This window comes from Ranitomeya imitator, chromosome 7, assembly GCF_032444005.1.
Source record: "Ranitomeya imitator isolate aRanImi1 chromosome 7, aRanImi1.pri, whole genome shotgun sequence".
NCBI lineage: Eukaryota > Metazoa > Chordata > Amphibia > Anura > Dendrobatidae > Ranitomeya > Ranitomeya imitator.
Genome location: NC_091288.1, coordinates 207738959 through 207756509, shown reverse-complemented (window position 1 = coordinate 207756509; position 17551 = coordinate 207738959). Strand labels below are relative to the sequence as shown.

Sequence of the window (17551 nt, the reverse complement as noted above, 5' to 3'; positions counted from 1 at the left end):
CCCATAACACTGTGCCAGCCAGACCACCCATAACACTGTGCCAGCCAGACCACCCATAACAATGTGCCAGCCAGGCCACCTATAACAATGTGCCAGCCAGACCACCCATAACAATGTGCCAGCCAGACCACCCATAACAATGTGCCAGCCAGACCACCCATAACAATGTGCCAGCCAGACCACCCATAACACTGTGCCAGCCAGACCACCCATAACACTGTGCCAGCCAGACCACCCATAACACTGTGCCAGCCAGACCACCCATAACACTGTGCCAGCCAGACCACCCATAACAATGTGCCAGCCAGACCACCCATAACAATGTGCAGGCCAGACCACCCATAACAATGTGCCAGCCAGACCACCCATAACAATGTGCCAGCCAGGCCACCCATAACAATGTGCAGGCCAGACCACCCATAACACTGTGCCAGCCAGACCACCCATAACAATGTGCCAGCCAGGCCACCCATAACAATGTGCAGGCCAGACCACCCATAACAATGTGCCAGCCACAGAGGCTCCATAGTAACACTGTGCCACCTATAGGAGCAGTACAACGTCCCTACGGAGGGGGCAGCCATCAATGCCCTGTAATAAAAAATGACACCGCCAGCTGTGAATGTGGCAGTCACAGACCCCTCCAGAGATCACATGCCGCCAGAAATAATCCCGTCAATGGCAGCCAGAGATGATCCCAGAGACGGCGCCATCGGGTGAAATCCTCACGTCACATAATCCTTAGCAATTCTGCAGTGAAATCTTTTGCTTTCTGGCTCAGAAAACCGAGCAGATTTGTTTCCATAACTGTGATCTGCCCCTGCAGAATTTGCTGCGGATCTGTGGGTAATTGCAGCAAAATCCTCATCGCTATCCGCGACAGAAATGACCTCTGCGGTCAATCATAAAACCTACCTGGAAAATGTCCACATAAATATGGACGAGATTTTGTGAGACCCTGTAATTTCATATAAAACGAGGCTCCGCAGAGTCAGAGACTGAACCCAGCAGGAGAGATCTAGATCACGCCGAGCCTCAGTCCGCGCAGAGCCAGGACCGGAGCAGGGTTATAGGGGACATCACGCTGTCTGGCGGACTGTGGGGGTCCTCATACTGTGGGTGGAGTCACTTTTAGGGCATAATATAGTCTGGGGGGCTATGGGGTATGTCATTGAGTTGGGCGTTACTAGAGGCCTCATAATACTTGTGGGGTCACAGGGGCGACATCATCCTGTTTTGGGGGTGACATCATACTGTGTTGGGGGTGACATCATACTGTGCTGGGGCCACTGTAGGGTCACCATACGGTGCATGTGGTGCTATCATACTGTGTACAAGAGACGTTTTTGGTGGTATCATACTTTATAGGGGCCGTGAAAGTGGTACTATAGTGAGTGAGAACACTTAAGGACTTCAATAGGGGCAAAGTGACTGTAAGTGCCACAATAGAGACCCCCATAAAATTCAGTTGCACACATTGATAGCAGGATTGGACAACAGCATAATGTGTATGGGGTCCAACCAACTCTTCCCGGACAGATGATGTCAGGGGAGAGAAGGATCCGGCATGTTGGATTTCCAGTGGCTGAACCAGCTGTGGTAAATGGACCCCGATCAGCGGGACTACATCAGCTTATGCAGCGCCCCAGGGTCCTGGTCATTGCAGTAATGTAATTTTCATCTAGGGAAGAGTGATATTACGTTTGGAGGCAAAGAAGGACAACTGCATCCAGGTATCACAAACATACAACACATTTCATACTCCAGGCCACCAGGGGGAGCTATGCTCCTATTTATTAGGGCACTCCTCACACTTAGGTAAAGCTGGTTGCCTGGGGAGGAAGTTAGTTAGTTGCTGGCTGAGCTTCGCTCAGGTAGTTGGTCCCTGATAGGGGTGGGAGCCTGTCAGAGGCTGAGACAGAAGGACACGGAGCTGCGCCTGCCCTAAGTGCGGCAGCTTCTAGAAAAAGACAATGAAGGAGAACTGTATTGCAGAGAGGGTGAAGAAGTCGTAGCAAAGGAGTGGATATCAGAGGAGTTCTGCCCTACACAGGCTGCCTCCTTCTGAGGCGCAGGATCCCGGTAGCCGGAACACCGAGGGAGCAACAGTCCTTTATGCCTTGCTCCAGAGACCGGCAGGACAGCTAATTTCACGTTACCTGCCCGCCCTATACCCAGGACACAAGGTGGCACCACTTAGAGGCTGGGGCATGATAGAGTCCCTGTAAAACGCCTCAAGCCACCGGTCATACAGGTTTATCCTATCCATCTGGGGGACAGAGAGAGACATAACATCTACAACATCTTCAACAGTTGTGAGGACCTTATGAGAAGCTCAGCAGTAAAGTACTACAACACACGGCGCTAGAGGAAGGCTACTGATTTCTACCTGGACAAGGGGACTCTGGATTTGCCTCCAAACCGGCCGGATTCTGCCTGCCCTGTGATCTGGTGCTCTGGACTGTGGATGCTGAACCCTTCAGTAAAGGTAAAGAGACTGCAACCTTGTGTCCTCGTTCTTCTCTGCGCCTCTCACCAGCCACCATCTACACACTGGGAAGCCCTGGGGATATACTTCACCTGTGGGAAGGTATACGTACCATCTAGCTGCCGTAACATCACCCCAGCGGACCCCTAAGCAGCGTCGGTCCTCCTGACCGAATACCACAGGTGGCGTCACGAACATTTCCACTTTAAAGACCTTTCTCGTTAACAAGGACGTCCCAAGGGCCACGGACCGGCTCAGCCCCCGTGACATCCCCCCGAGAACCGAAGGACCCGGTACCGAATACCCCACTGCCCTTGGGGGCGATCCACTTATACCCGGAGTGTGACATTAATGCGACCCATTCATGGTGCTGACATCTCACAATCCCACTGGGAAATGCAAAGTGGCCACGTTCCCATGTAAAATGTGGGATTTTGCCGAGTTCTGCGTTTCACGTCGGACGTCGTCGTCAGTAATCTCAGTGACAACGTAAATATCCTGCGATCAGCAGCTCTGAGGAGTTAATGCAGTAATGGATGGCTGCCGTAATGAATTCAGCCGCTCAATCCCCTCTCAGTCAGTAAAGCAGGCTTAGGCAGGCCGCAGGTTATATTTAATGTGTCTGACACTCCAGGGTATCGGAGACAATTACTACAGAGGTTTCCGGGTACAAATCAGTTTACAAACATCAGAACCATTTTACTGAGGAAGAATTCCCAACTTTTCTGGAGTCCTGAATGACCAATCTGCCATTCAGGATACAAGGAAAGTTGAGTGCGATCCTCTATTAGAATTGTTTATATTAAAGGTTAGATTTGACTTTTCACGAAAGCTGGGTGCTAACCTATATGGATGATGTCATGACACAGATATTAGACGTCACCCAGCTTTCCTAGACAGAGTTGCCCTACGTGATTCAAGGAACAGTTTCAGCCTTCGGGCTTTTCCAGATACGTTTGCCATTCATGCCCCCCCCCAAAGAAAACAGGGTGCCAACATTTTTGGGTGCTGTAATAATGTGTAAATCTGATGTCACCCAGCTTTCCACAGCAGATTTGCCATTTATGCCTCAAGGAACGCTAGGTGCCAACGCTTACAGATACTTTATGGGCGTCCATACTGGATATCACCCAGCTTTTCCAGGCAAATTTTCCATTTAATGATTTTACAGAAGCTGGGTGTCAACAAGTAATGATGTCCATATTAGATGACACCCAGCTTTTCTATGAATACTTCTGTAGTGTAAAATTTTATGTGCACACTTAATAATACACATATAAAATCATACTCAGCTTTCCAAGTTAAATTTGCCATTCGAGACTCAAGGAAAGCTGTGTTCCAACCTGTATGCATATATATTTGATTTGCCTGGTGCCACCCTCCATGGGCTCTGTAATAATGCGCATATAAAACGTTACTCAGCTTTCCAAGTTTCGCCATTCATGACTGTAAGAAAGTTGGGTGCCAACCTGTATGCATATAAATTTAATTTGCCTGGTGCCACCCTCTATGGGCTCTGTAATAATGCGCATATAAAACGTTACTCAGCTTTCCAAGTTAGATTCACCATTCATGACTGTAGGAAAGCTGGGTGCCAACCTAAATAGAAGTGGTAACGGTGTCCATATAGGAAATCCAAGGTAGAAATATCATTTTTTACGGAAAGCTTGGTGATATCACATACCACTCGGCTTTCTATTATGACTCAAGAAAAGCTGGGTGCCCACTCTTGTGGTAAGGGTACTGGCATCCACATTGCTTGCCACCCACCTTTCACAGATAGCTCTGACATTTATCACTTTAAGGCAGCCATATTTGATGTCACCCAGCTTTCCCCAAAAAATAAAAGATAAAAAATATAAAAACAGATAGGGGCGACCAAGTTTTATGGATACATTTTTTAAAGGGGAAGTTGAATTGCAGTAAAATATTGTGGCTCCAAACCTCCCACCCACCACCACCCCATGTTTTCGGGCCCGGACCCTCTTTCTAGCTGCCGCCAGGTATTTGCCTTTCTGCATAGTCTGGACTTGTATCTGTTCCAGAGCTGCCGGACATCTTGCCAATCTCCCTTCTTGTTCTTCCAGGGCATTAAGAATTGATGAGTAAATACAGCTTGTGTTCAGGCGCGGCCGAAGATCCTCGAACCTCCGGAAAGCTGAAACCAAATCCCCAAATCTTAGCTGCTGAGAGTCAATAGGGCAGAGTTGGGGAATCGGCCGCTCCCTCGAATCCTAGAGAACCTTAAAGGCAAAATCAGCGGATTTTGTGCGGATTCCTATTATGGAGCAGGTGTAACCCGCTGCGGAATCCGCACAAAGAATTGACATGCTGCGGAATAAACAACGCTACGTTTCCGCGTGTTTTTTTCCGCAGCATGTGCACTGCGGATTTTGGTTTCCATAGGTTTACATGGTACTGTAAACTCAGGGAAAACTGCTGCGGATCCGCAGCAAAATCTGCGACGTGTGCACAGAGCCTTTAATTATTTTATCCATTTATTTCTCACGGCTTGTGATGGCGAATCTGCACCTACGGGCATAGAAAAATAATCTGGACATGAAGGGTCCGATTAATTATTAATTATTTGCGTATTTTTTTTAAGTTACTTTTGTGCAATACGTTGACTTTTTTTTTTGCACCAAATTCTTCCAGATGGCGCACGATTTTCATGAATTTTGTTCCCAAACTAGTAAATATTCTTTATCATTAAATTGTTTTTACAATTTTTTTTTTATTTTTTTTTATTTTTTTAGGGCAAAAAAAGAGGTGTGTTCTGTTAAACCAGACTTTCAAAAAGGCGCAAATGAAAACAGGTGAAAAATGGCAAAAAGTAGACAAAAGAAAAAGGCGCAAACGCAATATTGAATCGGGCCGAGCGTGATTGATGAACCCGTGTTCTGCCGGTCGTGGCCCCAATGAGGGATCTATGGTGTTTGTAGTTTTCGATATGTTGAAGAAATGCACGATTTTTGGGCTCGCCGCTGTTGGTGACGCAGGCAGAGAGCAGGGTCAGGGCTGTCCTCCCTGGAGAATAGATTACAGACATTTCCCCATTCTGTTACTTGTCAGGATGGCACAGAAAGAAGCTTTTGTATATCCAAACTCCCAGTCTCCTCTCATACTGCTGTGTCCATGGTTCCTGTACTGAGCAGTGTGAGATCTCAGCAGCCGCAGCAGGGAGGAGGCACCTTGAGGAGCTGTCAGACTAGGAGGGCAGAGGTTGAACAGAAGCAAGGGCAAGGAGCAATTAGGAGCTGTCAATTAGGCAAGGAGGGTGGAGATTTACTTCAGGGAGGAGGGCCACTTAGGAGCTAGGTAGGCAGAAAGCAGCAGGGAAGAGGAACACTGAGGAGCTGTCGGTCAGGCTAGGTGGGGAGATTGAGTTTAACTTTTCAGAACAAATTATATCTAACATGGATTTTCACAGTAAGTACACGAGCCTCATCAGGTCTATGAGGCGTATCTAATAATGAATGCAGTTTGTATTGTGATGTCTGGTGATAGATCTGTTTAAATGATAAAATCCTTACTTCTTACAGCCGCCACTAGGGGGAGCTTGCATCCTTTGAAGTCTATATGCACACGGCTCCCCCTAGTGGTGGTTGACATAAAACTAAAATAAAAAGCGCAAAGAGGAACAATTCAAAATATCTGATAATCCGGCGCCTATCACGTCCCTGTAATGCTGAGTTGAATGACTGTTTCTGTATATTTGCAGTGATTGTGTGCATAGATAAAGCGCGGTGTTATTTGCCATATCATGTATATTAATATATTTGCCATTATTTTTAGGATTGGAGCAGTCTCCTCCCGGTCCTTCCATTGGTCCGGCCTCATGAAGCACAGCAGCTCCATCCAGTTCAGTGCAATGCAGCATTTCGGCTGATCATCTCCCGGGATGCTGAGGATCTGGCTGCAGGCGTCTCTCACAATGTGCTGATCTGAGAAGAAGACATGGAAGGAAACTTGGAATAAACTGTGGCAGGATGCGGGGCTGCGATCCAGTAACACACAGCGACGACACTGCAGCGCCACAGCCAATGGAGGCGGCTCAGGAGCAGGGGAGCAGCATCCATCTGCAGAGCAATTAGTGAGGCTTTATCCTCTGCATCCTGTGGCAGCACATTGCATCCCTGCCGGAGGGTGTCTGTCCTCCTGGAGCCCCCCTGTGTCTGTCCTCCTGGAGCCCCCCTGTGTCTGTCCTCCTGGAGCCCCCCTGTGTCTGTCCTCCTGGAGCCCCCCTGTGTCTGTCCTCCTGGAGCCCCCCTGTGTCTGTCCTCCTGGAGCCCCCCTGTGTCTGTCCTCCTGGAGCCCCCCTGTGTCTGTCCTCCTGGAGCCCCCCTGTGTCTGTCCTCCTGGAGCCCCCCTGTGTCTGTCCTCCTGGAGCCCCCCTGTGTCTGTCCTCCTGGAGCCCCCCTGTGGGTGTCGGTGCACAGATCCCCCCGCATCGCCCGTCTGCCGGAGAAAAGCCGCAGAGATGCTCAGATGTCCTGATCAGAGCCCTCACCTGAACCTGGCAGATGCCAGCTGTCTCCTGGGGTGAAGCCCAGAATTCTGCGAAACCAAGATCCGGGGTAAGTCCCTATTACAGACGGCACTGGGCATATTCAAGGGCAGCGCAAGCGACTGGCACCCAACTTTTAACCGATTAGATACCCTTTAGCGGAATCTGTCGCAGTGATGCCAGGCAGGTGCCACCATCCCTGTGCACATACCACTGCAGCTGTCTATTCAACCAGTGACTGGCAGGACCCAAAACTGGTCCCCTGTCACCTATCCCAGTTACACCAGTCGGGTGGGGTGAGAGGGCACTTACTAGATTCAGATCAGGTCACTGTGCTTCGGTGCAGCAGAGCCGAGTTTGTCAGATGTAGCAGAGCCGAGTTTGTCAGATGTAGCAGTGCCGAGTTTGTCAGGTGTAGCAGAGCCGAGTTTGTCAGATGTAGCAGAGCCGAGTTTGTCAGATGTAGCAGAGCCGAGTTTGTCAGATGTAGCAGAGCCGAGTTTGTCAGATGTAGTAGAGCCGAGTTTGTCAGATGTAGCAGAGCCGAGTTTGTCAGATGTAGCAGAGCCAAGTTTGTCAGATGTAGCAGAGCCGAGTTTGTCAGATGTAGCAGAGCCGAGTTTGTCCCGGTGAAGAAGCTGAATTATCATAGTAATGTAGTAAAATAGCAAATCGGACCCAGACAGAAGAGGGCCCCTGTGCAAGAACAATATATGGGCCAATAGCACATCCGCTTTGGAGGTAGTAGTGGCCCCCTCACCTCTGGGGACCTGCACCAATGGGGGGTCCGCATCTGCTATATAGAGCAAAGGTTTGAGATCGAGTTCTGCGGCACTGTGGGCATCCGTCCTGCTCCACTGCAGATGTAGTAGGTGGCAGGTGCACGACCCGGGGGGACTGGAGGTCCCAGCATCAGACAAGAGACATGATCGATCTTCTTGTCCCAAATTAGGAAAATATTGATTGGTGCAATCACCATGTACCTGGGACACTCGCCCCAAACTCAGGAGCGTGTGTGAGAGAAGCCAAAATCAGGACAGGGAGCATAACGAGATAGGAATGGCTGATAACAGTGAACAATAGATAGTATCTAATGGTATACAATACAACCCTAAGATACAAGATACAAGCCCTCCACTTACGGAGAACAAAAACACAGACATTGGGGTCTCAATACTGTTCTGACTTCTGCACCTTCTATGTACATCCCTGAACCCCCCGAAGAAATATTAGGGTGATTGTGCTACAAAGTCCAAAAAGTTCCCCCACCCCAGCAGCAGTGGTATTGTTATAGGGGCCCATTCTTGATCTGAAAGCACCATCATCAGATATTAGAGGAGCTATTATCAGCACGCTGGGTGGTCTGTCATTACAACGGTGACCCCCCAAAATCAGAACTGTCTGTCTGCAGACCACCAACGATAAGGCAGATGGTCTATACAATGATTGATAGATAACAGATAGATAGATAGATAATAAATAGATAATAGATAGATAATAGATAGATAATAAATAGATAATAAATAGATAATAGATCATAGATAGATAATAGATAGATAATAGATAATAAATAGATAATAGACAGATAATAGATAATAAATAGATAATAGATAGATAATAAATAGATAATAGATAGATAATAAATAGATAATAGATCATAGATAGATAATAGATAGATAATAGATAATAAATAGATAATAGATAGATAATAGATAATAAATAGATAATAGATCATAGATAGATAGATAGATTGATAATAGATAGATAATAAATAAATGATAGATAGCCTTGATATTAGCGATAATGCAGACATATGTGTGGCTTTCGTTGATCCAGGCTTATTAATCTATCTGAGCCCCATGGCTGGTAAAATCTTTTTTTCCTGCTCCCCTGGATCCCGTCACTATAAATTAGGTCATTCATATATCTACAAATCCCAGTATAAACAGAGAGCAATTAATACCAACACGAGAAGCAGATCAGCGTATCTGTCTACAGTATATGCTCCTCAGGGCTCCGCCATGCTGCATTGTGTACATGATATGTTATGAACCACATTAAAGGCAGATTATTTGCACACATACATGGCCATTCACCAGCAAACCGCTCTGAGGTGCAATCAGCTTGAAATTAGCGCCAATATGCTGATTGGAGCAATATATGATCCCGTTCATAGAGAATGCAATATAGATGTATTTTTAGGAATTTTTCTGTCTGGGTCAAAATCAATAAGAAGCAGCCTATTACTACATGGGTAAGACTTGAAGGATGTATAGACTCCACCCAAAAAGAGGGATGCCTATATTGTACATAGGGGGCAGTATTATAGTAGTTATATTCTTGTACATAGAGGCAGTATTATAGTAGTTATATTCTTGTACATAGGGACACTATTATAGTAGTTATATTCTTGTACATAGGGGGCAGTATTATAGTAGTTATATTCTTGTACATAGAGGCAGTATTATAGTAGTTATATTCTTGTACATAAAGGCAGTATTATAGTAGTTATATTCCTGTACATAGGAGCAGTATTATAGTAGTTATATTCCTGTACATAGGAGCAGTATTATAGTAGTTATATTCTTGTACATAGGGGCAGTATTATAGTAGTTATATTCTTGTACATAGGGGCAGTATTATAGTAGTTATATTCTTGTACATAGGGGCAGTATTATAGTAGTTATATTCTTGTACATAGGGGCAGTATTATAGTAGTTATATTCCTGTACATAGGAGCAGTATTATAGTAGTTATATTCCTGTACATAGGAGCAGTATTATAGTAGTTATATTCTTGTACATAGGGGCAGTATTATAGTAGTTATATTCTTGTACATAGGGGCAGTATTATAGTAGTTATATTCTTGTACATAGAGGCAGTATTATAGTAGTTATATTCTTGTACATAAAGGCAGTATTATAGTAGTTATATTCTTGTACATAGGAGCAGTATTATAGTAGTTATATTCTTGTACATAGGGGCAGTATTATAGTAGTTATATTCCTGTACATAGGGGGCAGTATTATAGTAGTTATATTCTTGTACATAGGAGCAGTATTATAGTAGTTATATTCTTGTACATAGGAGCAGTATTATAGTAGTTATATTCTTGTACATAGGAGCAGTATTATAGTAGTTATATTCTTGTACATAGAGGCAGTATTATAGTAGTTATATTCTTGTACATAGGAGCAGTATTATAGTAGTTATATTCTTGTACATAGGAGCAGTATTATAGTAGTTATATTCTTGTACATAGGGGCAGTATTATAGTAGTTATATTCTTGTACATAGGGGCAGTATTATAGTAGTTATATTCCTGTACATAGGAGCAGTATTATAGTAGTTATATTCCTGTACATAGGAGCAGTATTATAGTAGTTATATTCTTGTACATAGGGGCAGTATTATAGTAGTTATATTCTTGTACATAGGGGCAGTATTATAGTAGTTATATTCTTGTACATAGAGGCAGTATTATAGTAGTTATATTCTTGTACATAAAGGCAGTATTATAGTAGTTATATTCTTGTACATAGGAGCAGTATTATAGTAGTTATATTCTTGTACATAGGGGCAGTATTATAGTAGTTATATTCCTGTACATAGGGAGCAGTATTATAGTAGTTATATTCTTGTACATAGGAGCAGTATTATAGTAGTTATATTCTTGTACATAGGAGCAGTATTATAGTAGTTATATTCTTGTACATAGGGGCAGTATTATAGTAGTTATATTCTTGTACATAGGAGCAGTATTATAGTAGTTATATTCTTGTACATAGGAGCAGTATTATAGTAGTTATATTCTTGTACATAGGAGCAGTATTATAGTAGTTATATTCTTGTACATAGAGGCAGTATTATAGTAGTTATATTCTTGTACATAGGAGCAGTATTATAGTAGTTATATTCTTGTACATAGGAGCAGTATTATAGTAGTTATATTCTTGTACATAGGAGCAGTATTATAGTAGTTATATTCTTGTACATAGGGGCAGTATTATAGTAGTTATATTCTTGTACATGGGGGCAGTATTATTGTAGTTTTATTCTTGTACATAGGGGCAGTATTACAGTAGTTATATTCTTGTACATAGGGGGCAGTATTATAGTAGTTATATTCTTGTACATAGGGGCAGTATTATAGTAGTTATATTCTTGTACATAGGGGCAGTATTATAGTAGTTATATTCCTGTACATAGGGGGCAGTATTATAGTAGTTATATTCTTGTACATAGGGGCAGTATTACAGTAGTTATATTCTTGTACATAGGAGCAGTATTATAGTAGTTATATTCTTGTACATAGGGGCAGTATTATTGTAGTTTTATTCTTGTACATAGGGGCAGTATTACAGTAGTTATATTCTTGTACATAGGGGGCAGTATTATAGTAGTTATATTCTTGTACATAGGGGGCAGTATTATAGTAGTTATATTCCTGTACATAGGGGGCAGTATTATAGTAGTTATATTCTTGTACATAGGGGCAGTATTATAGTAGTTATATTCTTGTACATAGGGGCAGTATTATAGTAGTTATATTCTTGTACATAGGGGGCAGTATTATAGTAGTTATATTCTTGTACACTGGGGCTTTACTTTTATAGTTATACTTTTGTACATCGGGGCAGGCAATATCTCATCTTTGTAGGGGACTGGTCACATTACAGGCATTAGTAGAAGCATCTCCAGCATTCAGGCAGTATTTAATCCTGTTGACAACAAAGGATCTGTGTGAAATTCCCAGGGAGTCCCAGACTTAAGTCCTGACATCAACCTTAATACAGAGATTGTCACTTACTGTAACCTGCCGACTGATAGATCAGAGGAAAAGAACTTTAAAGGGAATTAGGAATGGAGTCAGGATTCGGGAGAAGCCAGCGGGATCCTGTGCTGTGTGGAAACTTGTCAGCAGAAAGAGCAAAACAGTATTGTGCTTATATACTAAGAATAATTCTAGTGAACGTTTATATTGGCTAGATGCCTATGCGTACATAGTGCACAAAGATTCCTGGGCTCTAGTAACATTTCATAGACAGCACGAAGATGACCACGGAGCTGGGTCATTAGTGAACATAGAACTGTCAATCACGCTTCAGCCCCATCCACGCTGATCTGCTAAGCGCTGGAAACACAATGGCCGACACAACCGCGGCCAGATTGAAAATGGTTGGGTTTTTTTTACATCAATTGCACACTTATTCTTTTTTGTTATAACATATTATGCAAAACAATTATGTCATATTGCAATAGAGCCATTTACATTAAAGGAAGGAGCAGCCACCTTGAAGGGGTTGTCAGCTTCCGAAATGAGCAAAATTGCAAAGTGTTTGGAGAAGCAAGCAACTTTGTAATTTTACCTCTTATTAACAATCTCTCCTGTTCTCAGGAATGGAAGGATTTTTTTTATTCTATAGCTTACTGATCATTGCGGATTATCAGAGGTGGCCATTTACGAAGCACAGAGAGCAGCGCTTACAAGCTCTTTGCTATAAAGCTTGCAAGCGCAGCTCTGAAGCAGATCAGATTGCTTGGTCTGGTCAGTTAGTGTTGCTGCCCTCCTCTGATTCCCAGGAGGTAGAGCAGTCCCTACTAGCTGCGTCTGAGAGAGCGCAGTTTGGGCCATGCCTCTGGTCTGAACTGAGAATCGTTCTCCGCACTCCCACCCCAGCAACCGGGAAGCCAGGAGACACAGGAACGGTGCACTCCTAAAGATAGAAGTAGAGAAAGACCCTTTAACTTTCTGATAATCTACGTGATGCCGAGAGGGCTGATATAAAAGGAGTAGCCAATTGTAATAGTTTGACTTGCATTTGGAGTGGCCCAAAAGAAGATTTTATGATGGACCCAATAATGGTCTCAGGGATCCAGTAGAAGACAATCGCATTTGGAGTTTAAAGATAATTACTTGGTCCTCAATTCCATTCCGATAATAGTTTGGAGGTTTGTATGGGGGGTTTTTCCCCCCATTTTACACTTGTTTCCCATTCTGTTCCAGATAGAACTGCCATGCTCTGAAGAATGTCTAACTCTGCCAAAATTAGTCCTGTGCTGACTGGTTCCCCAAAACTCAACCAATCTTTGCCAGGTCCAAAATATGAACCAGTTTCCCAACATAAACCACAGGGAATAACGATCCAGTTAACAAAAGTGCACAGTGAAGACAACTGGGAAGACTTAGATGAAAGTGAACTCATATTCACTTTGGACCAGGATGAAGAAGAAGCAGCGGCCTCCACCTTAGCAGGCAGAACTTCTTCTCCGGTGTATGGTCAGTCAAGCGAACAAGATGGGACTGTTATTAACGAGCTGGCCCTGGCTGCTTACGAATGTGCTGGCGATGTTCTACTGTCCAATGAGACCCAAAGGCACAGCAGCCCCCTCATGCCAAGCTCACCCACTTCCCCACCGCTCATCAACTTGGTGAAGTCTGTCTCCACAGAAATCGATGTTAAAGACTCCACTCTTCATAAACCTCATCCTTTCGTCAACTTGGTCAAATCAATTTCCACTGAAATCTCCAGACTGGAGCCGGAGGTATCACAATCCAAATCAGACTCTAAACTCAACGTTCATCTCTGGAGACAGATAACTCAACCAAAGGGCAAAAATGGAGACTCTAGGACAGCACCATCCTCCCCAAGCACATCACCTTCTGAAAGCAAAGGAATGTTCTTCAATGTCCAAGAGGTGGAGGCCAAGTTAGAAGACACCAAAAGGAGATTGTCTGAAGCTATGCAAGAACCGTTGAGCATGCTCAGTAAGATTATAGGTGAGGAGACAACGAGCCCAAACCCCAAACACAGAACTATGTCCCCATTGTTCTTCAACCAGGAATCCCCATCGAGTCATTTAAAAGACCAAGGTAGTTTTGAGTCCAAGAACACGTTTACCAACTGTGGACGGGTAGAAGAAGGAGAAATCATGGACTTTGTAGATCCTTCTAAAGCTACCCACAAAGAAGCACCAAAGAACCATTGCAAATATAAGATCTGCTCTTATGGGGACATGATCCAGGTTGTGGAAATAGCCAGCGAGGATGCACAAGATCAAGGCTTGACCTCAACCATGGACAATCGCCAATCTCCATCCCATAACAATGACGTGCCATGTGGTGCCCTGGTCTGTTTAGCAATTCTAGCCTATAACTTTTTCATCTGGCCCTTTCCTGCCTACATCTCGGGGCTGTTCATGGGCATTGCTAGTGGATTTATTTTAGGATTTTTTCTGGTATTACTATTTGTGCCCAAGCATTCCTATTCCCGGAGACACAGGCGTTACCTGCAGGAATGTGCAATGCTTCCTTTATCCATGCAAAACCTACAGGAACCAAATCTGCTGCAGGTAAGACGTCCTGCTTTTTTATTGTTTGAAGGGATATTAATCTTTTTTAGGTTTCATGGTGATAATTGTAGGCAAGGTGACAATGAGTAGTGCAGCCATATTGGTTGTCACCTTCGCTTCTTGACATATTAGTGTGAATGTGACTTTCACAACCCTGCTGATCCTGAGCTCAGTTTGAGATGTTTCGAATGTTATGGGGTTAACGTCCCTTGTGCTATTATGGGGCTAAGCGGTTATTAGTGTTTTTGGCACTCTGGCCAGATGAAATGTGACTGGCTCTGTTGTGAGGCACTGTTTTTGGGGATACTCAGTCTGTGTCCATTATGGCAGCACTGAGGTTAGCAATAATATTGAGCAGTGTGGTTGTCATCAATATGGGGACACAATGCCTGGCTCTGTTATGGGGTACCGCCATGGGTCACTCTCTAGATCCGTTATGTTGGCAGTGTGCTATGGCAATGTGGCAATGATGCTTGACAATGTGGCTGTTATTGGTATGAGGGCACAGTGGCTGGCTCTGTTAGGGGGTACCGCCATGGGTCACTCTCTAGATCCATTATGTTGGCAGTGTGCTGTGTCAATGTGGCAATGATGCTTGACAATGTGGCTGTCATTGGTATGAGGGCACAGTGGCTGGCTCTGTTATGGGGTACCACCATGAGTCACTCTCTAGATCCATTATGTTGGCAGTGTACTGTGGCAATGTGGCAATGATGCTTGACAATGTGGCTGTTATTGGTATGAGGGCACAGTGGCTGGCTCTGTTAGGGGGTACCGCCATGGGTCACTCTCTAAATCCATTATGTTGGCAGTGTGCTGTGTCAATGTGGCAATGATGCTTGACAATGTGGCTGTCATTGGTATGAGGGCACAGTGGCTGGCCCTGTTAGGGTGTCCTCTCTCTGAGTATGTTAGGAGAATAAAGTGTCTTTGGGGACTAATCTGTTCTGGACATGGGGATGATATGGTGTCAGTATGGGGGTACTCTGTCTGGTCCTGTTTTGAGTATTGGAGGATTGTGGTTTGTAATGTTTTGGGTGTTCTGTGGCTGGCAATGATCTCTGGCATTGATCAGATAATAATGGCTGGCTCTGTTGTGGGGTACTGTTATGGGGTACTCTGCACAGGCCTGTTAGGAGAAGAAAGTGTCTTCGGGGACTGTGTCCTAGATATGGAGTGAATGGTGTCATTATGGGGATACTCTGTCTGGTCCTATTTTGAGTATCAGGGGATGATGGTTGGCACTTATGGGTGCTCTCTAGCTGGCACTGTTATGTTGGCACTATGGCTATCATTATGGAGGCTCTGAGTGGAAAATATGAGAACATGGTCAGAAAATTTGAGGATATGGTTATGTGCCACATATCGCTACCTATGACCCTCACATCCCCATCTAATATCCATGTCTTCTAGCTGTCCTTTTGCACAGGGTAACATGTTACCCCCATTGTCTCCTCCTTATTAATGGTTCACAGTCCAGCTTCTGCCAGCCTCGGGAACACGGAGGAGTAATTCTCAGCATGACAGCACAATTTCCATCACTTCACACTCTCTCTCTCAGAAATGTAATTTTGCAATGGGTATAAAGAGTATATAAGGAGTGTTTGGAGCAGCTGCAGGAGCCGGGGGCCGTCATTATGGGCACCGCAGATCACACTTGATGGGTGACATCCTCAGCGGGCAGCACGTGCTGCCGATACTGATCTAGTGTTGTCAGATCAGAAAATCTCACTGACTCTGATCATTATTTTGTGCAGTCATTAAAAAACCCAGAAGTAAAATCACAATGGATAACATCAAGGACGGAGCAGAGGGAGCTGTGATCCAGAACACGAACACATTTATTTTTTTTTAGATTAATATTCTGATTTTATTTAATTGTCAAGATCTCTGCTTGCAATAAGTGAATGGAAATATTCTTGTTCACACAGTACCATGCAATGTATGAATGTAGACGTAATGCGGTCTCTGAAGCAGTCTTCTTTTTTCTGTAGCTTCCATTGAAATAATAATAATAATAATAATAATAATAATAATAATAATAATAATAATCAGAGTTATACAGAGGCACAGCATGACCCTATAAAAAGCTGCCATAATAAGAATATGGGACATTTGTAGAACTTTCTGCAACAAAATCTGGAGGAAAAAAACACAATGTGTGAACCATTAAAAAAATCAACATAAACAATTTCTGAGCCAATCCACCCCCCCAAAAAAAAATCTAATCTAATCCTGTGTATAATGCAACACCCAATGCAATAAAAAAAATTGTGCAGGACAAAAAGTAGTAGTAAAACAATGCATTAAGTTTTATTATAAATATATATATATATTGAAAGTTCAGACATGGTTATTAGACGGAGATAAAAAGGAAAGCAGGAGGAAAGGTGACTGCCTGGACCTAGATTAAAGTACAGTGTGATACATATAAAGGGCAGTAATTTGGTACATACAAAAGTCAAAACATAGTACAGAGATGTATGTACTGGAGAATGAAAACAGCACAATAATGTCTATGACCAAAAAGTACTGTGAGTCCAGGCAGCCCACAGCATCTGACGTGTTTCACATCACCAGATGAAGCTTGTCTGCGAAACACAGTGTGTAGATAAAATCCAATCTATTTAGCTGGAACTCTTTTACACTATTGTTTGCATTCTAATCCAAGAGGAAGAGCCACAGCAAATACGCTCCATGTGCCATACACCTAAGAATAGGACAGGGTCAGAACTGATTTTAACTCCTGAAGGATCCCATTCTCCAATGGCAAGCAGAGGTCTTAAAAATTGCAGAGAAATCAAAATGCAAAAGTATAGAAAACAAAGACTGTTCAATGGGTGTTAAATGCCATATATTAGGGGTGCCCTCCTATGGCTGCGTTAACCGTTTTAGCACAGATAATGTGGCCATCTAGGCAATCATATGATTAAGGTGTAATGTAATCATTGAGATAATTACCGATTTTTATTGTTTCCTCTCAGAGTTGGATGAACGAGATTTTTTCTTACGACCCTGAGACCTATCACCCGGGTCTCACCCACTCTGTGTTTGTGACGCTAGAAGGTACAACCTTGAAACGCTGCTATCCAAAGAGCAGCTTGTCCCGGAGGTCTATCTATGGAGAGGAGATACCGGAAACTGTGTTTGTCAGTCATGAAACCAACAACTTAGCCAATGCCCAGGTAAGGGGTGGATCGTGC

The 17551-nt window shown here is 43.8% G+C and overlaps 1 protein-coding gene across 1 annotated transcript in view; it reads left to right on the top strand.

The window, feature by feature from the left end:
- Positions 1 to 6283: 6283 nt before the first annotated feature.
- The window catches only part of LOC138645358 (testis-expressed protein 2-like), a 31075-nt gene continuing 19807 nt past the window's right edge, over positions 6284 to 17551 (top strand). The window contains exons 1-3 of the mRNA XM_069734611.1: positions 6284 to 7065; positions 13003 to 14348; positions 17333 to 17533. Of these exons, the coding sequence (XP_069590712.1) occupies positions 13026 to 14348; positions 17333 to 17533 (1524 nt within the window). The 5' untranslated portion in view covers positions 6284 to 7065; positions 13003 to 13025. The remainder of the gene's footprint in view (positions 7066 to 13002; positions 14349 to 17332; positions 17534 to 17551) is intronic.